General features: G+C 29.1%; 6 protein-coding genes and 1 non-coding gene across 7 annotated transcripts; 3 read left to right on the top strand and 4 right to left on the bottom strand.

Moving 5' to 3' along the window:
- Window positions 1–174: 174 nt before the first annotated feature.
- VNE69_03901 lies at window positions 175–245 on the top strand. The gene has a single exon. It is a non-coding gene; the product is annotated as a tRNA-Met (tRNA).
- A 22-nt stretch (window positions 246–267) lies between these two features.
- VNE69_03062 (cell division control protein 6 like protein) lies at window positions 268–1,026 on the top strand (the record flags this gene model as incomplete). Its single annotated transcript, XM_065472914.1, has 1 exon — window positions 268–1,026. One exon carries the CDS (start codon window positions 268–270, stop codon window positions 1,024–1,026), a length of 759 nt encoding a protein of 252 aa, XP_065328986.1.
- A 2,843-nt stretch (window positions 1,027–3,869) lies between these two features.
- Window positions 3,870–4,946, bottom strand: VNE69_03061 (uncharacterized protein; the record flags this gene model as incomplete). The annotated part of the gene is made up of 1 exon (XM_065472913.1): window positions 3,870–4,946. The coding sequence occupies one exon, from the start codon at window positions 4,944–4,946 to the stop codon at window positions 3,870–3,872; it is 1,077 nt and encodes a 358-aa protein (XP_065328985.1).
- A 158-nt stretch (window positions 4,947–5,104) lies between these two features.
- Window positions 5,105–5,839, bottom strand: VNE69_03060 (uncharacterized protein; the record flags this gene model as incomplete). The annotated part of the gene is made up of 1 exon (XM_065472912.1): window positions 5,105–5,839. The coding sequence occupies one exon, from the start codon at window positions 5,837–5,839 to the stop codon at window positions 5,105–5,107; it is 735 nt and encodes a 244-aa protein (XP_065328984.1).
- Window positions 5,840–6,273: 434 nt separating this feature from the next.
- On the bottom strand, window positions 6,274–11,777 carry VNE69_03059 (uncharacterized protein; the record flags this gene model as incomplete). The annotated part of the gene is made up of 2 exons (XM_065472911.1): window positions 6,274–6,594; window positions 10,764–11,777. 2 exons carry the CDS (start codon window positions 11,775–11,777, stop codon window positions 6,274–6,276), a joined length of 1,335 nt encoding a protein of 444 aa, XP_065328983.1.
- A 1,282-nt stretch (window positions 11,778–13,059) lies between these two features.
- Window positions 13,060–13,488, bottom strand: VNE69_03058 (peptidyl-tRNA hydrolase; the record flags this gene model as incomplete). Its single annotated transcript, XM_065472910.1, has 1 exon — window positions 13,060–13,488. One exon carries the CDS (start codon window positions 13,486–13,488, stop codon window positions 13,060–13,062), a length of 429 nt encoding a protein of 142 aa, XP_065328982.1.
- A 5,952-nt stretch (window positions 13,489–19,440) lies between these two features.
- VNE69_03057 (uncharacterized protein) lies at window positions 19,441–20,301 on the top strand (the record flags this gene model as incomplete). Its single annotated transcript, XM_065472909.1, has 1 exon — window positions 19,441–20,301. The coding sequence occupies one exon, from the start codon at window positions 19,441–19,443 to the stop codon at window positions 20,299–20,301; it is 861 nt and encodes a 286-aa protein (XP_065328981.1).
- Window positions 20,302–24,041: the final 3,740 nt, after the last annotated feature.

Below are 24,041 nucleotides of genomic sequence, written 5' to 3'. Positions count from 1 at the left end.
AGAAGGGATAAAAAGAGGAATTAGATTTTATAATTACTTATAGAAATATCACTTAAGATTTAATAACTACATTCCTAATAAATTTATGTATATAAATAGCATTATAAAATAGATTTATTATATATATGCATTTATTTTTATACTGTAATTTATAATACAAAATCATTTTAATGAGCGAGTATGGCGTAGCGGTAGCGTATCAGTCTCATAATCTGGTGGTGCGGGTTCGACTCCCGCTATTCGCATTCTTTTTTTATTTTACCCCCAATGTCACTCCATAAAAAAGTCCAGGAAGTTTTCTCTCTAAATTCCCAGTCTTTTTATTTGAGAAATGAAATACTAGAAAACATTAAATCTTTCCTTGAAGATAAGAAAGATTTTATTCTCCACTTAACTGGAAACCCTGGCAGTGGTAAAACAAGTATCACTAAATTTGTCTGTAAAAATAAGAAATATATTTATCTAAATGCCTACACTGACGAAATAAAGAAGAAAATCTTGGCAAATAAGAAATGTAAACTGTTTATTATAGACGAATTTGATAAGATTCCTGATTCCAAATTTGTAATAAATTTTATTAAATCTAATAAAATGAAGCTTATTACTCTAAGTAATAATCTGAATAAATCTAGTGGCTTAAATATTTCTCTGCCTACTTACACTAGTAGAGATATTTTAGAAATATTAAATTTAAAATGTCAAGAGATAAATAGTGAAATATTAAGTGATGATGATAAGAAGATCATTTCTAAGATGTTTGGGCGTACAGGAGACATGAGACTTGTTTTTAATTTTGTTAGAGATAATTTTGATAAGAAGATTAATAAAGTAAGTCTGCCTAAAAAGGCAGTAGATCAAGAAAGCACAAGTGATCAGAATTTACATCATAGACTTATAAAAGAAGTACAGGGAGATACACAGGAGAGAAGAAAGGCGTATAGTCTTTATATTGAGAAATGTGATAAATTGGGTATAACAAGCTTCTACAGAAATGATTTTTATTCTGTCTACGACCTTTATAATTAAATTATTCTATTAAATAATTGTACTATAAAACAATATGTTATATATTATATAACAATATCTAAGCAAATTATAATATTTACACATTATAATATTATATAACAATATTTATATATTATAGTACATATTATATAATATAACATTATTATTATATTATATTATATTATATTATATTATACTAGCGTATGCTCTCCCGTTTTGAAAACGGGATTAATATGTGTGCGCATTGCATTTTTCTTTTGATCACCATTTTGGGTTGGAATAAGAAAAGAAGAGAATATAATTCTTAACAACAGTAAATATTATATTAGTGGCAGACTTAAATATAGAATTCGATTCAAATTATTATAAAAAATTCATTGCTATAACTTCTAAATGTTTTTTAGTTCAAAATTTGACACTTATCATTCGAAATCCGAAATGGTTAATTGTTTTATGAATTTTTGTGGAAGGGTCAAATAAATTCTTAAAAACGATTCTGACGATATTTTGGAACTGAGTTTTACAAAACAAAGAATTAAAATCAAAATGTATTAATATACAGTACACGCACATATGATAGTCAAAATCCTTTATTGAGTTTATATCTGATATTCCAATAATATAATAAGCTGTTATAAGAAGTTTAAAGTTTACAAAACCACGAAAAAAGAGGGGTAAAAAATTAAATAAAATTCTTTTATATATATGATTATATTATATTATATTATATTATATTATACTAGCGTATGCTTTCCCGTTTTAAAAACGGGATCTAAAAGTTTAGTTTTATAATATGTCCAGTCTCAGTAAATTTTGTTAAGTTTCCATTTTGGGATGATTGAATTTGACAGGGTAAAGGCATGTTTATTAGAAATACTTTTTAGTAACATATAAGGAGTAGAGTTGTTTTAAAACATTTAATAAACTCAGTGAGATAATTTTAAGAACTTCTTAAGCCCAGTTTTTGACACTTACATTCAATTTCTTCTTTGTATTTTGTTTTTAAAATTTTTCGTGGACGGGTTAAATTAATTCTAAAAAACGATTCTGACGATATTTTGGAACTGAGTTTTCTAAAAATAATAATCAAAATTAAAAAGTATTAACTAATAACATACACACTTAGAATAGTCAAATTAAAGCAATAAATTTATATTTGATATTACAATGACACAATAAGCTATAATAAGAAGTTTAGATTTTACAAAATCACAAAAAATAGGGGCAAAAAACTAAATAAAATTCTTTTATATATATGACTAGCGTATGCTTTCCCGTTTTGAAAACGGGATCTAAATGTTTTGTTTTATAATATGTCCCGCCTCGGTGAATTTTGGTGAGTTTCCATTTTGGGATGATTGAATTTGATAGGATGAAATCATCTTTTTCAAAAATACTTTTTAGTAGCATATTAGGAGTAAAGTTGAGTTAAAAACACTTTTGAGTCATAATGAAATAATTTCGGGAACTTCTAAGCTCAATTTTTGACACTTATCATCAAAATCATTATTGGTTAAATCTTTTTATAATTTTTCGTGGAAGGGTCAAATAAATTCTAAAAAACGATTCTGACGATATTTTGGAACTAAGTTTAACAAGATTAATAATCAAAATTAAAAAGTATTAACATGTCGTATACGCACCTACAATTATCAAATTGAAACATTAAATCTATATTTGTTATTATTTTAAAACATTAAGCTCAAAACATATCGTTAAGAAATTTCAAAACCACAAAAAGGAGGGGTAAAAAATTAAATAAAATTCTTTTATATATATGACTAGCGTATGCTTTCCCGTTTTGAAAACGGGATCTAAATGTTTTGTTTATGGTATGTACCTCCTTATATTTTTTTTAAATTGCCATATTTGGTTTGAAAAGAAAGGGGAAATGCAATTTTTAACAACATTAAAATTATTTTTAATGCGAAACTTGAATATAGATTTAAAATCAAATTATTCTATAAAATCCAATTTGATAACTTTATTATGTTTATACGTTTAAAATTTGACACTTACATTCAACTTTTCTTTGGTTATTATTTTTGTCAATTTTTTCTAGAAGGGTTAAATAAATTCTAAAAAACGATTCTGACGATATTTTGGAACTGAGTTCTACAAAAATAATAATTAAAACAAAAAAGTATCATCTTATAACATACACACTTACGATAGTCAAAATACTTCATTGAGTTTATATTTGATATTACAATAACACAATAAGCTATAATATGAAGTTTAGAAATTTCAAAGTCACAAAAAAGAGGGGTAAAAAATTAAATAAAATTCTTTTATATATATGATGACTAGCGTATGCTTTCCCGTTTTGAAAACGGGATTTATATGCTTTGTTTATGGTATGTACCTCCTTTGTTTTTTTTAAATTGCCATATTTAGTTTAAAAAGAAAGGGGGAGTGCAATTTTAAAAACATTAAAATTATTTCTAATGCAAAAATTGAATGCAGGATTCGCATCAAATTATTATGTTAAATCCAATATGATAGTTCTAGAATGTTTTTAAATGTAGTTTTTTATACTTATATTCAACTTTTTTTTGGTACATATTTTTGTGAATTTTTTCTAGAAGGGTTAAATAAATTCTAAAAAACGATTCTGACGATATTTTTGAACTGAGTTTAACAAAAATAATAATCAAAATTAAAAAGTATTAACATGAAGTATACGCACCTACAATTATCAAATTGAAACATTAAATCTATATTTGTTATTATTTTAAAACAATAAGCTCAAAACATATCGTTAAGAAATTTCAAAACTACAAAAAAGAGGGGTAAAAAATTAAATAAAATTCTTTTATATATATGATTTTCAAAACGGGAAAGCATACGCTTGTTTTTTTTATCTACTTCTTTTTATATTTATACTCAAAATATTCTAAATAATCTTGGCTATAAAAAGGCCCCTCTAAAATATATTTATATAAAATCATATCATTGTCTTTTACAGGCGCCTGGCCTTTTTTAATATTCACTTCATAAAATATCCCATTTATAAATCTAGTCCTTGACATTATAAAAGGCAAGACATATGAACTATTAAAAGGCTCATTGACAAGATAATCTACTAATATTTTCATATCTATGTTCTTAATACTAAGGAAATCTCCTTGTAATTCATAATTAATATCATTAATCTTTAGTAATCTTTCTAGGCCTTTAGTGACTAACATTTCGTCATTTTTATAAATTAAGATGTCTGATTTGTACTTCATGATAAAATCCTGTTTAGACTTGGAAATTAGTAAAAGGGTTCTGATAAAAAGCGAGTAAAGAGATTTGAAAATGTCTCCTTCTTCGTATTTTATATCTGAGATGTGAGGAAATTTAAACATTTCCAAAGGGGTCAGTTTGATATTTTTAGAAGAGTAAAATTCTAAAGAATTGATAATTTCTGGGATTATTATTTGAGGGTCTTTAAGATGAGACTTAGGCTTTAATAAATTAGTCAAGAAATCATCGTCTTTTATGATGTCCTCTTTGTCTATTCTATCTTTCTTAAGGCTGTCTTTTTTATTTTTTATGCTGTCTTTCTTGAGGTTGTCTTTTTTATTTTCCTTTATGCTGCTTTTCTTGACATTTTCTTCTTCTTCGTCTTTATTTTTTGAGCTATCTTTCTTAAGGTTGTCTTTTTTATTTATCTTTATGCTATCTTTCATAAGGTTTTCTTTTTTATTTTCCTTTATGCTGCTTTTCTTGAGGCTGTCTTTTTCTTCGTCTTTATTTTTTATGCTGTCTTTCTCGTCTGGGTTTTTATCTTTAATTTTCTTTGTTTTTGGACTTGCCTTTTCCTCGTCTACTTCCTCAGTATGCGGAAAATCAGAGTAAAAAATATCAAATGGATCTTCAGAGACTATCGTCTCATCATAATTATATTTATTTTTTCCTTTTAAAGAATCTAAAATCTTCTTCTTAAATTTCATCTCTGGGGTAAAAGGCGCATAATTAAAAACGAACAAATTATTAAGAAACTTGTAAATTTTTTAATAATATTTTATTATAGAATACTTTATTATTGTTTATTATAGAATAGTTTATTTTATAATATTTTAGATTAGTTTATTATGTAATTTGCTTTTTTCTATACAAAACTTATATCATCATTTTCTAATCCATCATTTCTTACATAATTCATTCCATTCCCATTTGGTCTACACATCCATAATAATCTCATACTCCCCATAACCTCATTCCAATTATTTACAAGTCCTTTGTCATACGCAGACCTTTCTTCATTATAAAAATAATGTTGATCTTCTATAAATGTAATATTTTTACTAACTAACCCTGCTTGAATATTAAACATAATTCCACAAAAAAGACTAACTAAAAATGAATAAAGTAATAAATAAGCAAGTAAAACTTTCATTTGATTAGACAACTCTTTTTTAAAAATCAAATAAATATAACCAGAAAAAGATATCGAAGTACTCAAAACAGAAAAAAAAAGAAAGCGCATAAAGTCGCCATGATTGTCATAATTTACACAGACTCCTATCCACATACAATGATGATCCATCTTTTTTATACATTTTTTACATCTGCTACAATGGTGTGCTCTAACAGGTTTGTAATGTTTACAAAATTTACAGTATCTTGTGCTTAATGTTATGTTTTCTTTAGACTCGTAATTCACGTATCCCCTTCTTAATGCGCATAAACATAAAAATAAGACACTGGTAAATTGAAAGAAAACAGTAAAATGTTTAAGAAATTTGGGAAGAAAATCAGAAATGAGAAGATTAGAAAGGAAATGATGTGTGATAAGAGAAAATAATAAGAAAATGAATCTACAAAAATCTAAATCTAAATACATAAACTTGTATGGGGTGTAAAAATTATTAAAACAATAAACAATAAAGAAGAATATATGTGCTAAAAAATGAATAAAAAAGTATAAAATTAAAAAATAGATTTTTAATAATACATTTAATCAATTATGTATAAATTAACTTTTAAAATTAACTCTTAAATTAGCTATTTTGTTAGATCTAGTCGGCAAAGGTCTAAAAAAAATTTGAGTAAAATTTTTCAATATTAGTATAGTATTTATATATGTATTTGCACTAAGTATGGAACTCATATAAAAATTTAATATCGATTTGTAAGTTTTTTAATGTATATTTCTATATGTATTTGCAATAATTATAGAACTCAATTAAGGATTCAATATCGATTTAAAAGTTTTTTGATGTATATTTCTATAAGTAATCAATTATCAAATGTTTTTTATATAAATAGATAAAATTTTTATTCATTTTTATAAACTTCATTAAGAAATTCCATTAAACTTCTTTCACTTTCAATTTTATTACTTTCCGTGTATGTCAATTTCTTCATTTTTTCATTTATAAAAGCCACATCACTACGATACATTTTTTTATCATATTTTAATAACAAATGACCAGACTCAGCCATCAACTCATCAAAAGAAATTTTTCTGTCAATCTCGGAGCACAACTTAAAATAAAATTTATATCTGCTATGGACAGAATCAAGTAATAATGCCAAATATTCTACAAGTTTCTGATTACAAAAAGTTTTAGAACTAAACTCATTGTCTATAAGTGCCTGTATGTCTTTAATACAAGTAAGATTAAAATTTTTTATAATTGTTTTTGTGGTATCCACCACTTAAGAACATGTCAAGAATATTAATATTTATTTGTTTGTTAACCGTATTGGTTATTCTTCTTGTTTCCTGTTCTTTATTCATCTCGTACCCCTCGATGGATAAAATGTTTAAATATTTATCGGAGGGAAAAGTATTGGACTTGGAGGGAAAGATGTCAAATTTGGAGGGAAATGTTAGTAAACATATCGTATGATATTTAGGATATCATAATCTGCCTCTCCCATCATTTTAGAGTTTGGTGTCGGCAATGTGAATCCACTCGTAGACTCCTTTGACTTTGAACCACCTGCCATTCTTACCAACTGATTCTACTAGGTATGGTCCCGTGAACGCCTTTTCCCACTTCTTAGCTAGAAAGTTTCTTACATACACCTTATCTCCTATTTTTACTTTCTTGATCTTTTTATTCTCCAGATTCTTCTTCGCGGTCTTTGTTATCTTCTTAAGCCGCACTCTTCCTTTAGGGTCAAATTGATTATTCCCCGTGACTAGCTCTTCAGGGGCGCAGCCTATTGATCTTCTGAAGTTTTTATTTAATCTAATTTCGATGTTTTCTAGTATTTTCTCAAGCGGCTCTGATTTGTATAACCTGATTATTTCCGATATAGTGGTATTTGTTCTCTCACAGATGCCATTGCTCTGTGGGTGGTATTTTGGTACATGTATGAGATTTATATTATTTTCGTTTGCAAAGTTTTTAACTAGATTACTTGTATACTGTGTTCCGTTGTCTGTAATTATAGTTTTAGGATAATGGAACTCCCTGCACCATTTTTCAAAACACTCGACCACTCTATTGTTTGTGATTTCTCTTAATTTATACACCTTTGTATACCTGGTATAAACGTCGATGATCGTCAATATGAACCATTTTGTATTGTTTATCCTTGATGGACCGTAAATATCTGAACATATTTTTTCAAACGGTGTTTTGGCTGTGATTCCCATTTTATCTTCGAGTTTGTGATAGCTAAATTTTTTGTTATGTTTACAGTTTTGACAACTGCTGACTACCTTTTTAATAATTTCCTTCATTTTGTATATATAGTAATAATCTTTCAAGTTATAATATAAAACAAACATTCCTGCATGCTTGCTTTTTAAATGCATGCTTTTAATAAAATTTTCACTTTCACTAGACTTTATGTGTAGTTTGTCGTTTTTCTTAGTTCCCGGAACAGCTAAGGTTTCCTTAAATACTTCCTTTTCTTCTTTTTCATTGTCTGTTTTAATTTGTAATATTTCTTCTGTGGGCGACCGCGATAGATGATCCGCAATTACATTTCTTTTTCCCTCTATGCCTTCTAGTGTAAGATTATATTCATTGAGCATCATCTTCCATCTTATCATTCTGCTATTATTATTTTGGGTATCAAATAGGCAATTTCTGTTATCGCACATAACTTTAACTGGGTATCCCATTACAATTCCTTTAAAGAATATTAGGCTTTGCAATATTGCGAACATTTCTTTTTCGACAATTGTGTAGTTTGCTTCGGCGTCGGTAAATTTCTTGCTGTAATAACCTATGCATCCGTGTTGTTGAAACAATACCGCTCCCATGGCTTTATCCGATGCATCAGTTTGTAGACAAAATTCTTCCTCATATTTCGGGGCCACCAGTTTTCCATTTTCCTTAATTTCATTGACTAAGGCCCGTATATTTTGCTTCTCGCTCTCTGTTAATTCTTTCTTTTGCTCAGCTCCCTTCAGTTTATCAGTTAAATTCATGACTTTGGCACTAAAATTGGGCACAAACTCTCTGTACCAGTTTAAGATTCCTAGGATTTTCTGTAGCTCCCGTCGTTTTGTTATATCTAACTTTACTAATACTTTACCTATATTACTTACATTAGGCTTTATTTCCTTTTCATTTATAATCATGCCTAACATCTCGACTTCTTTAACCGCAAATATACTCTTTTCGAAGTTAATTTTTATTTTATAACTGGATAATCTGTCTAGTACTTGGTTTAAAATCGTATTATGTTCCTCTTTGGTTAAGGTGTATATTAAAATATCATCAATATATACTACTACATTGGGTATCTCTGCCAATATTTTATTTATCGTTCTTTGAAATAGTTTGGGGCCTGATTTAATGCCGAATGGGATTCTTGTATATTTGTAAACATTTCCTAAAATTTTAAAACTGGTCAGACTCATGGAATTTTCTTCTATGGGTACCTGATTGAATCCGTTTTTTAGGTCGATTTTAGTGAAATACTTTGCACCCTTGACCTCGTTCATCATATCTTTTATCTTAGGTAGTAAATCCATTTCATCAACTATATTTTGGTTCAATTCCCTATAATCTACTACTAGCCTTATTTCGTTATTTTTCTTGGCAATGACGAATGCGGGGCTGCTGTACTTACTTTCACTGTATTTGATAATTTTCTCTTTCAACAGTCTTTTTATCTCCTGCTTAGTTGCATCAAGGTACTTGGGTGGGATCGTGTATTTTTTATTTGTCAGTCTTAAGTTCCCTTTGTTGCTCAGTTCAAATGCAATTCTCTTGATTTTCATCTCTTTGAATAACTCATTGTTTTTCATGTATTTTAATATCTTCGAGGTGTTCTCGGTGCTGACATTCTTTTCGTTTATGGCAAAACATCTTTGCAATAGTAAATCTCTGTTTTCCTCGTATGGAAGTGGTAATCCGTTAACCATATTGATAATCCTTTGGTTATTACAGATTGTTTGGGTGGCAAAGTTGAGGATGATTTGATTCTCACTTAAGAATTCTACCCCCAATATTATGTCGGCCGATAGTTCTCTTATTACGTGCAGTCTTGTTGGGATTTCAATATTTAGACTGCTTATTCGAATGTTTTCTTCTATAATCTCTCCTGACATCTCCTGGTGTCCGTTACCAAATATAAAGTTTACTCCGATGCCCTTCCTCGTAGTGATCCCTAGTTGGTTCACCTTGTCTACGCTTACTAGGTTTTTAGTGCAGCCCGTATCCAATATGGCGATTACAGTCTGGCCGTTAATATACACGGGTAGTTTTACTGTTAGATACTCGGATTTTTCTTTTAAAATTACTTTACAATGGGAAAACGTAATATCTTTATTGGATTTAAATTCCTCTTTCTTTATTTTGCTACTCCTATCTTCGTTTCTTTTATTCCTACTAAAGCAGTCACTAGTGTTATGTGTTCTTGACCTATGCAAGCTACACCATCGATTCATTTCATTTCGTAGCATTGGTTCTCTAACGTCGGTCGAGGTACTTCTGGCTCGATCTAAATCACTATGTATTCTAGCGATTAGTTCCTTCTCCAGAGTTATTAGTAAGTGTATAATTTCTTTGACGTTCTTTACACCAGCTTTCATAACATAATCTTTAGTGGCCTCTGTTAACGAATTTAGGCATACTTCATTAAATCTTCTTTCGTATTCATTCTTAGTATATTTTTCTAGATACGACGCCACTTCTAATTTGGTCTGAATTTCCGTAATCATCTCCTCTATTAGGTCATAATTAGTCTGTTTTATTTCTAGCACTCTTACACCCGCCGAAGAGAATAGGTTTTTTGGATAGGCTATACTTAAGATCTCTTCCTTTAATTTCGCGTACGTCTTAGCATCATTTCCATATTGATTTTCATAACCTTCAATTACATTCTGCAGTACTATTAGATTCTCTTCATCGTTCCATTCTAGTTTATTGCTAATGTCTTCAAATTTTTTAAACCATTTTAACATGTTGGTTTTTTCAATATATTTCACTTTTTCTAATTGTTTAATAATTGGCTCCTTTAGGCCTTTGATTTTGACTTCAAAGCTGATCATTTCTTTGATAGATTCAGTTTTTATCCTTTTGTTTAGTTTAGGATACAGCTTGGTTAAATTTAACTTGTGGTATCCACCACTTAAGAACATGTCAAGAATATTAATATTTATTTGTTTGTTAACCGTATTGGTTATTCTTCTTGTTTCCTGTTCTTTATTCATCTCGTACCCCTCGATGGATAAAATGTTTAAATATTTATCGGAGGGAAAAGTATTGGACTTGGAGGGAAAGATGTCAAATTTGGAGGGAAATGTTAGTAAACATATCGTATGATATTTAGGATATCATAGTTTTCAATAAAACTTTGGATAAATTTTCTGTTTCTTCAAATTTATATGTTTTCTTCTGATATATTTCATAATTAGACATGATTTCTAATAAATAACTAATTAACTCGTCTTTAGTTTGTAATTTTAATGACAATTTCTTTAATTCTTTTTTTAAAGTTTTCTTGAATGTCCACGATGTTTTGAAATAGTTGTCATACCCGGGATCATTTAATAAATATATCAAAATGCTGGTTATAAGCCCGTTATAACATTTGCTATAAACCATACCATTGTTTAAAAGTCCTGAACAGAAATCTACTGCATATTGGTTTTCATTTGATATCATTAATATCATATAAATTACGAATCCATCAAAATATTTACTAATTTTCATTTTTTCATTAAAATTTTTACTAGAAAATATTTCATTAGAAATTAGACGTAGACCTTTTTCTTTGTAAATTAAGTTATCGACTATCTCAAATGATGATGGTAAAGGAAAAATAAAATTTTTATCTTTACCACTAAAAAATATTTTTTGGTAATGTGGTGAAGATACTCTTTTAAGTAAACTAGTTAAGTTATAAAACGAATGTATCGTGTTCTTTTTTAGTAAAGTAATGAAAAAATCTTCTTTTTCTTTACGAGACTCGTTGATTCTATGAAATTGTTCATTTGAAAATACGTCGACGTATATTTCCGTTTTGGCGGGAAGATTCTCGTTACACAGCTTAGTTGTCAAATCGGCTATTAATAAAGAGAGCTCAAAAGAGTAGTTGTTTATTGACCACAAATTATCAAATTTAATGGTTTTAAATGATTTAAAAGATGTTTTTAATTCGATTTGGTTTGATTTTATACTTATAAGAGCGTAATGATTTTTTTCATCTGAGGTGTTAATATTGATAAATTCAGAATTTTTAACATAATAGGCTGTGTCTTCACAGATTTCGTAGAGTATTTCATTATTTGTTAATAAATTATACAATGAAGATATTGAATTATTTGTGCTTGATACAAGCACGCAAAATAAACAGAATATATTCATGGGATAAAAATATTGACTGTTTTTAATATAAAATTAAATAGTTAAAAAACCATAAAAAGAAAATTCAAGTTTGAAGTGTTGTCGAAAGTCTTTCGTTGATGACGTGTGCGGTTATTGATTTTATGAAACCTCATCATTTAATTAATTTAAAATCAAATAACGATGTGAATAAACTTAACGAAAGGTATCTAAATATAATAAAAGCACAGTAATTTACCAATTACATAGAAAGTATGAAACTTTTTTTGATCTAAAAATAATATTCTGCTGTTCATATTCAATTTTTTTTACAGGATAAAATATATTCTGTGTCAGTTAAATTATGTAAATTTCGAGAACTGTTTGAATTTTGTTACCAAGTGTGATATAATGTCGAATGTTGCTTCTATGAAAAGACAATGCGTGATAGTTAGAAAGATTTCCTTTTATTTTAAAATAATATATATCACAGAAGCCGAAATAGATACGTGGACCAAGTGCAGGATATTATGAAAAATTTTGAGCTGAAACAAAATCATACATAAGAATTGTACATTTAGAATTTAACCATTAATGGCCCGTTTTTTTTTTGCGTTTTTAAATAAGATTAAAGAAATATTTTTAGGTGAGGTTGAAAACACGAACAGAAATTGGACTACGCTAGTCGAGAATTAAAAGACAAGGAGGTAAAAACAATACATGTGAATTATCTGAGGTATAAATCGGGGACAAGAATAATCCATGTGCAATTGCACTGATTTAGAGCTTTATATGTTACTAGAGAAAATCGAGAAGCTCGATCCTGAACATCTTTGGAGCATAAAAATGGCCTATTGTTTCTAAGGAGCTTTGAAGTCTGCCTCTTTGGATCTACTAACAAGGATATGATCAAAAGCTGCAGGGAAGAAAGTCTTGCCATTTTGCATTGGCGATTAAGGCAGCAGCTAATACATATTTATGTACGTGTAAAAAGATGGCTGTTTAAAATTTGTGGATGCAAGCATCTTTGAATGTATGCCGAAAACGATATAAGTAATGTCAAAATGAAACATGGAATGACTGCACTGAGGGCTGTCTTCAATATACGCTCCCCTGTAAATATAATCTTAGCTCATATATTATAGATTTCGCGATATTTTAGACAGGAAATGGTGTTTTAACTTATAAAAACAATCTTCAGATGTACTTAATATATATTATTAATATTTAGACAAGTCTAAGAAATGTATATTAACTTATATGTTTAATTGTCGTAGTTTTTTATTTTTTACCATAAAAGTATTTTTTATTATTGTTTTTTGTACTAGAATAATCTAAAGTCGCTAGTAAATTCATTGATTTCTGATTTAAGTCCTGGTCCTACTACAAGTAATGACATCTCATTACCATGCATTTTACTAGTAACTAGTATCTTCTTAGTTTTCCCTTGTTCATATGCTTTTTGCATATTTTCACTTGTTCCAACCAGGACAATCTTGGCCTCTCCTGATTTTCGCCATTTTGCGTATAAATCGGGATCATTTGTTAAGGAAGGAAAGACTTTAAAAAGGGAATCTTTCATGAGATTAAGAATTAAAGATAGATCGTCATTTATCTTCTTATTAATTATTATTTTTAGTACATAGTCGCCTTTAGGATGTTTTCTGACAGAGTTATTGGTCTTACAAGTATAGAGCTTTAATATTATAGCGCAGATAATTACGACAACCAGAGAAATAAGCATATTTATCATATGAAGGGGAAAAACTGAAAAAAATTATATCTTGTAAAAATCAAAATATTATTTAGAAAGTTTAACGTAGCTTAGTGATCGTAAGCATTGTGTTGATGCATAAATGACACAGGATGTTTTCTAAAAGTTTACTTTGATTCTGTCTCAAGAATTTTCAAGATAATCTGATCTGAAAAATGTGCCCACGGCAATAATTAAGTTGATTCAATGAAACTTGTGTGCATCTTGCTACAAGATATTTACATCCATTTATAAATGTATCATAGGCTCGCCGAATATGTTTTTATGATACTTACACGCAAAGTAATATATGCAAATAAGGGCATGGATTGGTGCTTTTTAAATGCGAACCCATAGTGAATTAAGAAATTAAAAGAAGTAAGTCCGTAGCCTTAATTTATCTCCGATTTTTGTTCTGTGACACTCCGGCGAAATTTGTGGAAGGCAAGGGGTCAAAGACCTATAAATGCGAGACTCGTATTTTGAGGGTATATGGGGCTTGTGTGAGATGCAATAGATGGCAAAAGTTTAAATGCTTGTAATAAAATTTCTTTTTTTTTGTCACTTATAGTTGTGCTCGATAATATGATTTTCAGCGAATTATTCCAACGTGACATAACCAGAAACAGAAAAATGTTTTAAAGCCAGGTCAAATTTTCTCGGCGGAGCTTGTTATGCTGGAGAAAAAACCTACGTTTTTAAGAATTTCACTTTACAGTTATTCAAAATTGGTTTTAATCTTCTAGATCTTATATATAAGATCTTAAGCACCTTTTAAAGGAAACCATATAAACAAACGAGAGTTCTTTGTTAAACAAATCCGCAGCGACCTATAGATGTGGAAAAATCATAAACAAGATAAAAATAACGAAAGCATAAGGCAATCAGAAGATAAATATATTTTAAACGCTATCTAGAGCATAAATGATGAGTTAATCTCAAGATCCGAACAGAACTTCTTTAGCTAGTACATTATAAACAAAAAAATTAATAACTGATTTTGGACATTATAGAATTGTATATTGAATAAGTTGCTTATAATATAACCATTAATTGTAAGGGATATATAAATGCATATAAATACAAAACTACTATACAATAAACTTTCATAAACAATACGACTTAAATTAAATATGACGTCATATGGTTCTTGTAAAAATAAAGTCAAATTATTAGCCTTTTATATTTTTATTCATATTTTCAATCAAGAATATAAATGTAAAAGTACACGCAATCCAAAACATAAAATTAGGATTGCCAATGCCTATCGAATTAATTAAAAAATATACATGACGCCAAAGTGCATACAAAACAAAGTATATAAATAAGTATCTACTCTTACAAATAAAAAGTAAATAATTTCTAAAAGTACTTTGTTTAAAGAAAAGAACAAATTTGTAAAATAATTTGCTATTATAAATTGATGATTTATATTTTTCATTGAGTTTGTTTGTTTCTAAAATTTTAAAATATTTAAACTTGAAAATTGCATAAAGATATCCAAGATTTAAAATGTTATACACTAAAAATGAATAATCATAAAAGACATGCAGAAAATTAAACCAAGTTATACCAAAAGAAGGTAAGTGATTATTTTCAAATTCGTCATAATATTCTTTACATTCTATCTTAAAATGTAAGAAGTAATAAATCCATGACAAGATAGAATTATCTTGTATGAAATATAAGGCATCTTTTTGTAATGAGAAATTAATCTTAATATTATACCAGTAATTTACTATGGGATAATAATAAATCGAAAAATAAGGTAGCAGATATTCAAAACAAGGATCCCAGTCTACTAAGCACAGAATTAAATTCTCTAGACATGATTTATCTTTAGGAACAATTAAGCTTATGATAAAATAGGAAAAAGAATTTCTATAAAAACTAACTAGAATATCACAAAGGAATAAAAATATGTAATAAAGATTCATAAACAAGGGTAAAATATTAATAAAAAAGAAAAAAGAATTTAAGGTGAGAAAATATAAAAGGAGATAAAACATGTAAACAGTGTAGTGGTTGTTATGTGTGATATAAAATATATATATTTGTCTTTCAACTAAAAAGATGTGATTCATCTTAAAGATAAAATGGATATCATTGCTTTTTAAGCCTCTTCGAAGAAAAAATTGCGTAGAAATGTAATATAAACTTATTTTGACTCTACATTTTAGATTGCTCCTATGATCAAGGATTAAATGTAGTTTTTAAATTGTATGAAACGTTTTAGTCTATAGGTGCTTTAAGCCCAGTCCTCGAAGGCGATACTCTTATTGTGCAATGCCTGGATCTGAATCCAAGGGGCATTAAATTGTTTTACTTTCTATGATGCAGTTTAAACAACTCAGATGATAAAAATGTTTAGATAAACATTATGTTGATTCAATGAAACTTGTGTGTGTTCAGCCACGAGGGAATTAGAATCTTGTGTAGAAACCCACCCTGGGGCCGAAAACAGTATCTCCCTCTGGGGACTTAATGATAAATAGCGTATCTGATGGGCACAGCATAGCTGGAGCACTCTAAAGTGGGATCCTAGAGCTAATTAAGAAACTAGACAAGTATAGCAATAGAGGACAGCGTGGTCCCTATTCTACAAGATTCTTTAGCACCGCGGTTGAAACTTTGGAACTTGTTGGTCAACGCAGTCCAATAAAATGCCGGTCTGGTGATGTGAAGTGTAAGGAGCCGTATAGGCGATACATATGATTGTGGGGGCAATGAGTTAGTACAATGATGTCTCCCCATGGGCCATATAAAATAATGCCCGTCAAGTATATCCGCAGTGAGGTCAATCTGGGCACGATTTGGGGCATAAATGGAAAAGGGGTTCTAAAACCATAGTCCAATAGATCCGGCAAGTTTTTTGAATGGTGTGTGACTAATAATCTCACGGTACCAGTTGTATAAGGAGCACAATTAAATCCCTCTGGTTACTATGTAAGATTTCTTACTAGCTCTTCCTTGCAAAAAAAATTATTCTGCTTAAAACCTTGATTATCGCAGAAATACAAAACATTTTAATTACTATGAAAAGACGTTGAACCCCCATGATCTAAAAGGGTTGATCCGCGGTTTAATTATAGTTTTCTCGATGCAGATTAAAAAGAATGTATAAAGCACCGCCTTGTGCGCTTTTAAATTACAATTTTTCTGCCTATCTACCTCGTATGCCACAAAATAAGGTTTTTTTAAGTAGTATTGCACAATGTCATTAATTAAATATTAAAAAAAAGTTTTATCATTTAGAAATATAGTATAATTATGTTGTATTGCATGCTAATGAGTTAGAACATAAATAACATTCTATGATGCTACTTTAAGAGTATACATAGTAGAATGCTTAGATGAATAAAATTCGTAAACTATGTCAAAAATGGCAAAGCTAATGTAATGAGCTTTATCGAACAAGTCTTGCCATTGCCTTTTTTTGAAAAATGATCGTTTGTTATTTTATTGTATTTAGTATTCTATAAGTACTAAAAAGGTCAGCTCTGAAATCAGTCTGTTTCGAATTATTATAATCTTATCATACTTGTATTATAGTCTTATAATAACTTTATCTAAGACAGCTGTTAACATTCTCAATATAGTATTTTACATCACAACTATAAAAGCGTCGAAAAACATTCGCTTGGGCTTATAATTATGATATGATACCTATACATACTAATGCCAAATCCCAATTTCAACCACATAGACGTATATAACTAAAGAAATCGATCATTTAAACATAACAATGGATAGTTACAATAAGCATAGATTTCGACAGGCTAACAAGTTAAAACTTGATATTTACACAAAAAGTTAATCTTGTGAAAAAAATGATTCGTTATCTAACAAAGAATTGACAATGTGGCTACAGATGGTAATTGGCCAACGCAGGAGCCCGTACTATGCTCCCTGTATGATATAGACTCAATCATCTAAAAAGTATGTGCTTTTGCTTAACTAAGTCTAAAAAACTATTGACCATATCGCAATAAAATGTGAAATCCCTTAAATTTTCTTATGTAAAAAATCAAAATGAAAAAATGAGAGAGAGCTTTAGAACACTCTCGTTCCAGCAAATTGTAGACGAAATAATTAATAGATAACGTTGACACATCTTTTGAGACAAAAAAATATCAAATTAAAAAATCAGGCATAGAAATGATAGATGAGCGCAATATAGAAATTATAGTTTAGAAAAGAGAGTGTATCTGTTAACATTTCTAGCAAGTACAGGGAAAAGTACGTATGTACGACCGTTTGACACATTACATTGAGTCAATTTTGACTAAAAAAGGAAAATATTATTACAAGTGATGGTCTTAGAAGTAATGTTCTCTTTTTATCACGCAAAAGCAGATAACCTATAACTTAAAATCAGATCTAACTAAGTATCTTTGCGACTACCTTCAAGAATATTCTTGAAAGCATTTCGCTGGTCGACGAGGCCTGTAAACGGAAGCCTTCGTGGAAGATTTTCCTTTTTTTCTAATATTTTTTTCAATACTAAAAAATGTGAATAGTTCAATATAAACAAATTTAATTTTTTTATTTAAATTAGTTTTATTCAACAAATAAAACAAAATCAGTTAAAATTTCTCCGCAATATGTGTTTATCATCGGATCTCATGTAAATTTTTATATAACAAAATTTTTTAAAATTTTATATGGAATGAATGTTAGGCACATTTTGTTAAAAATCCTTTAAATTTTTAGATAAGGTTTTTTAAAAAAAAATCGTATAGTATCATATGTAATTAATAATTGATTATATAACTTATAAAAAATTTTTATTGGAGAGTTTATATTCATCAAGACTAAAAATTTGTTTTACACACACTTTTGCAAATATAAGTTTTGATTAGAATTCAAAATACGGTGGTCGTAGTTTCTCATAGTATAAAATAAATCCTATTTAACTTTAAAATAAATATAAATATAAATGTATTGTATTCTTAATGGTAAATCTATTCTGGAAGTTGTTTTTGAGTTTAAATTATTTCTAAAAAAAACATGATATTCTTAAACTACAAAAAATTTATTCATCTTTGTCAAGTTATAATTAAAAAAATAGCATTTATATTATTGAAAGTTACCAACATAAAAATTTAGAATTTTCGTCAATCAATTATAATCATTATTCATTCTGCAACCCGTATCTAATTCTTCATGTTGTTGATATAATTTTATTGATCAACACGTTGACCATGAACATCAGGTTATCAAAGGGGTAATAAATGTCAACCTGACAGTTATATTGAAAAGAATGACACGTGTTTGAAAATTTTTGATTTATTCAATGTATGATAAATTAAAAACACTATCGAAATATTTGTCGGCAAATTAAACATTATAAATATGAATTTAAAATAGATAAATCGCAATATAACATTTAAAATAAAAGTATAATTGTCAAGTTTTTACTTTAAACTTTTTATTTGTGTTAAAAGTTGTGTTTAAAATGAAATACACAATTCTTTTGTACACTTGTAAGTACTTCTGTATTTTTATTATCTTTTTTATGTAAAATAAAAAACAAAAAATTTTTTTAAGGAAGAGAAATACTAATAAACGTCAAAATATCCAGTCGGTGCTTTGGGTTTTCGGAATTAATATTGTTTGGATTATATTTCTTATTTAAAATGATTCATAGATTCAATTAAACATCAAAAATCTGCATGTCAATAAAATTTTAACTTCGACAGCAAACTAATTAAATAACCATTAGACATAATCAAAGAATTAATTTGTTTAAAATATTTATAAATACATTTTTTACTTTAAATATATAAAATTAAAAAAAATTTATTCGAATTATATTAAAAATAAAGTTTTTAGAAATAAATTTAGAGGGAAATATAAAGTATATAAATTATGTAAAAATCAAAGCAAATTGCAAAGATATATATTGTATAAATTAATTATTTAATATAAAAAAGAGGCGGAAAATACCCCATGCAGCTCTTATGTTTGACAAACTTAATATCGTATTTGAATGCTAGCGATTCTTCAAATATTAGCAATCAAAATAACATTTATCCAGTTGAGTCTTTTTTAGAGATTATACCACAAACATCATCGGAAAGATACATCAAAGGTTCGAATTCGCTTCTACAAAACGTTGGGGAAAATAAAGATACATCATTAGAATTAGTCGATAATCACTTCGATTCAAGCGAAGAAGAATTTATAACTCTAAACGAACCACTAGAACTTACGGAAGAAAATCTTAGATTTCTCGAGTTGGAACTTGATGAACTTTCTCATCCAAAAACAGAATTAACTGATGATAATCCCAATATATATGAAGAGAGTCTTAGTGGATCATTAAACATACCATCAGGAGAAAAATACGAACAAATCGATACAAAAGAAGACGGAAAAAATGAATTTATATACGAATCAGTAGAATTATCGGAAGAAAATCTTAAACTACTCGAGAAAGAACTTGATCAAAAAATAGAAGCATTTTTGGAATTGGAAGACAATAATCTCGAAATAAATATAAAAGAATTTGAAGACAATCCAGTGAAAAGTGAAGAAGCTTTTGCAGAATCTAGAGATCTCCCGTTAGAAATAACAAGCGAAAATCTCAAACTACTGGAAATAGAACTTGATGAACTTAAACACACTTCGTTTGTTTCTGAAAATAAACTTTCCGACATGCAGTCAACAATAAAAGCCGAAAATAATTTTGAATCGGTTGATATAGATGAAAAACAAGATAGTAGATGTAGTAAACATATATCTTTCGGAATGGGCGTATTTGCAGCATGTGCTGTTGTAGGTTATGCTTTTTTAAAAGGATATAACTAGTTAATAAAAAATTAATTATATTTTTTATTTGCTCATTAATATTCAATTTATATTGTAAAGATCAAGTATGCTGTATTGATAATGTTATTGCTTTAAAAAGTTTACAATTATGATTTATTGGATTAAATGAAGTTCTAGGTATTTTGACAAACATATAAACGCAATTAATCATATACCTACGGGTATTATATATATTTTTGGCCGCTTGATTTTTTTTTCTAATATATGGAGCGTAAGGAGTTTATTTTTCCTTCTGTGATGTATTTAAATGAACAAACGATATTTAATAATTTCAAATGTTTCATTACGGACCCATACTCTCTTTTGTAAATTAATATAAATAGTTTAAGGAGTTTTTCATACGTTGATTCATCGGAAGATTATTTTCTAGTTTTTGATGTGAACAAGGAATAATAATAATTGTAAGTAAAATTGTATTGTTTTTGTTGATTGTATTTATATGACTGGTTTTTTTGTTACATATGCAATTTTTTGGTATATTTGACAGATAAAATAAAACATACAATTGAATTTCAATAAAACACTTAAAGACATGTTTAGTGTTGAAGTAACTATATAAATATTATTAATACATACGTTTTGATATCTCTTATGTTTTTAAAACCCATAATAAGTTATAATCCATGATTTGCATCTATATTATCAAATGTAATGTTATATATTTATATGATATATAAATATTTTTTTGCCACTACAAAATTCAAAACCATAAAAAAAAATCTTACAATATGCAGATGATTTTTTTGTAAGATCTAGAATGTTACAATATAAAGCTTCTTCGATGATACTCAAAAAAAATCGTAGCTAGTAATTTATTAGGGGGTTATCTAAAATATACGATTTTTGACATTTTTAAGATATCAATTTCACCCTGTAAAGTAAATGTTAATTTTAACTCACGTATAACATCGCCGCTAATATTTTATTTACTTACGCCCTAAAGATTTTCCTTACAGATTTCGGGGTATCCGGCCCAAGCCGGACCATTTTTTCTCCATAAAAAGATTCTTTAGAGAAAAAATAAATTATTTTGGAATAAAATTTTTATCTAAATATATAAATAAAAAAACGATAAAGAAAAATTAGGAAATTGCATTTCTCCTTAATTACTTAGATTTTTAAAAAAATCGGGGACGGCCTATTTTTTTATTTCATTTATAATATCATGTATCATTAAGATGTAAATTTTTTTTTTTTTTCTTGCAAGCAAGAGGTAGGGAGAAACCTTACATAGGGACCAGAGGGATTTGGCTGTGATCCTCATCCAACTGGTACTATGAGATTCTTACTCACTAAAACTCCCTCCATACACTTGCCGGTGCAGCAAGCTCCGCCGTATCCATTGGACTTTGGCTCCAGGAGAACACTTTCCATTTATACCTCAAATCGCGTCCAGAGTGACCTCACAGCGGATATACTTAACGGGCATGGTTATCTATAACCCGAGGAGAGACATCATCGTACTGACTCAAAGGTCCCTACAATCATCCGTATTGCACACACGGCTCCTTACACGACCACATCCCCAGCCCCGCGTTTTTATTGGGCTGCGTTGACCACCAGTCTCCCACTAGTTTCGGCCACCGTATTACAGAATCATGTAGGATAGGGTCCACGAGACCTTCTATTGCCCTACTTCGTCTAGTCTCTTAGTTAGCTCTAGGATCCCACTCTAGAGTGCACCAGCCATGGGCTCCAACTAGGCCGTACCCATTAGATACTTTTATGTATCATTAAGTCACCAAAGGGCGATACTGCTTTTTGGCCTTGAGGTGCGTTTCTACACTAGATGCTAATCCCCTTGTGGCTGGACACACACAAGTTTCATTGAATCAACTTAATGATTATCGTGGACATTTTCATCATCTGAGTTGTTCCAACTGCATCATAGAAAGTAGAAACAATTTTGGTGCCCCTGGGAATCGAACCCAGCCATTGCTCAATGGAAGCATAGCATTCTAGCACTGTGCTAAGGGCACCTCATGCGCTATATGTTTACACCTGTGTTATCAATAAGCCAAGATATTTTTTAAGACATTACATGTAAAGTAGAAACCTTATTTTCAATGGGACTAAATAAGGTAAATTATTTCGGGATCTAAAATCGAAAGGTAAGATCATACGAATACATTGAATTATAAGGCAATTACAAAATTAACTGTTTTTCTTAAGCACATAAGCCTTTGTTTGCAATTAAAAATATTCATCAAAGCTTAAACATAATTATATTGATACGCTTCTATTTCAATCGTCTTAAAAAACATAATATGTCTTTATTTGTCATAAATTGGGGTCAATAATATTACAGAATATAACATCCCCCTCCAAGACGATTAGTCTCATACTTACTCAAACCCCCTTTAAATCATAATGTCTTTTCTTCACCAGCCGTCCTGTTTCCAATCGTACAATATAAGAATCACCTCCACAAATCGCGTAAATTTTTCCCTTCTCCATAAATCGTCCTTTTTCATATTTAGTACATCCCTTCAAATTTTCTTTTTTCGCTACTCGTACTTTCTGATTCCTGTAAAACTTTTCTCTCTTCCATTTAACAAACTTCTTACTGTATCTTCCTTCAGGACCATTTTCTATCATAACTTTTCCACTAGTATCCATAATTGCCTCTTTCGGTGTACAATCTAACCCACTGTGGTAACTATTATTATACATATCAATCGCTCTCATAACCTTATCGTCAAAATCATCGCCTTTCATTTTCATAATAGCTTCTCTCAATGTTTCTATTACTCTCTCTACACGTCCATTACTACGGTGGCTTTCTATGCTTATCTTCCTGTGAGCAATATCTAATCTTCTACATAATATCCTAAGATCCCCCCATTAACAAATTCCTTGCCATTATCGGTTATTATTTCCTCTGATCGGTTTCCGTTCCTACATAAACTTTCTATAAATCAAGCAACATTCTGAGCCTTTTTTTCCTTCATGCTCACTCCCCAAATCAATCTAGTATGGTAATCAACACCAATCAAAACGTAATTACATTCGTCGCGAAATTCAATCAAATCAAAAGCTACTTTCTCTAAATATCTACTGGTACTAATAAAATCACATCCGCCCGACTTCTTCCTATTATAAATTTGACATCTTTCACACTTCAATAACTCATATAAATCTCTGACTTCATCCCTAACCAATAGTAAAGCTTCTTCATCGCATAATAAACACTTCCAACACTACGATGACCTTCATTTTCATGATATTCCATTATTAACTTTGCCCTATTTTCCTCCTTTGGTATCTCTGCTCTTATACCACTATCAAAGACCCAGTATTCATTTCCATCTTCATATACTGTATTTTTTTTTCTTTTCCTTCGATTTGTTTCACTGTTCTTTTCTTTATCATTTCTTCTTTCTCAGTCTCTTCAACAGGCGCTCTACTTAACGCATCGGCCACTACCATTATATCTGGCTTCATGTACTCAATTGTAAAATCGAACTCTTGAATCTTCTCTATCCACCTATTAATCCTATTATTATCGAATTGTGGCTTTCTCCTGATTTCTATCAAAGCTTTATGGTCTGTTTCAACTTCAAATTTACGACCTCTTAATTCATAATCGAACTTTTTGATTCCCCAGTAGACCGCATACATCTCTTTCTCGCTTATTCCGTATCTTGATTCCGTGGGAGTAAACTTTTTCGAAGCCCACTGTAGTGGCACCAAATCCTCTTCGTCATTCTTTTGCATTA

Source organism: Vairimorpha necatrix, chromosome 3 (assembly GCF_036630325.1).
Source record: "Vairimorpha necatrix chromosome 3, complete sequence".
Taxonomy (NCBI): Eukaryota; Fungi; Microsporidia; family Nosematidae; genus Vairimorpha; species Vairimorpha necatrix.
Note: the sequence above shows the minus strand (reverse complement) of the source record. Positions and strands in the feature narration are given on the sequence as shown.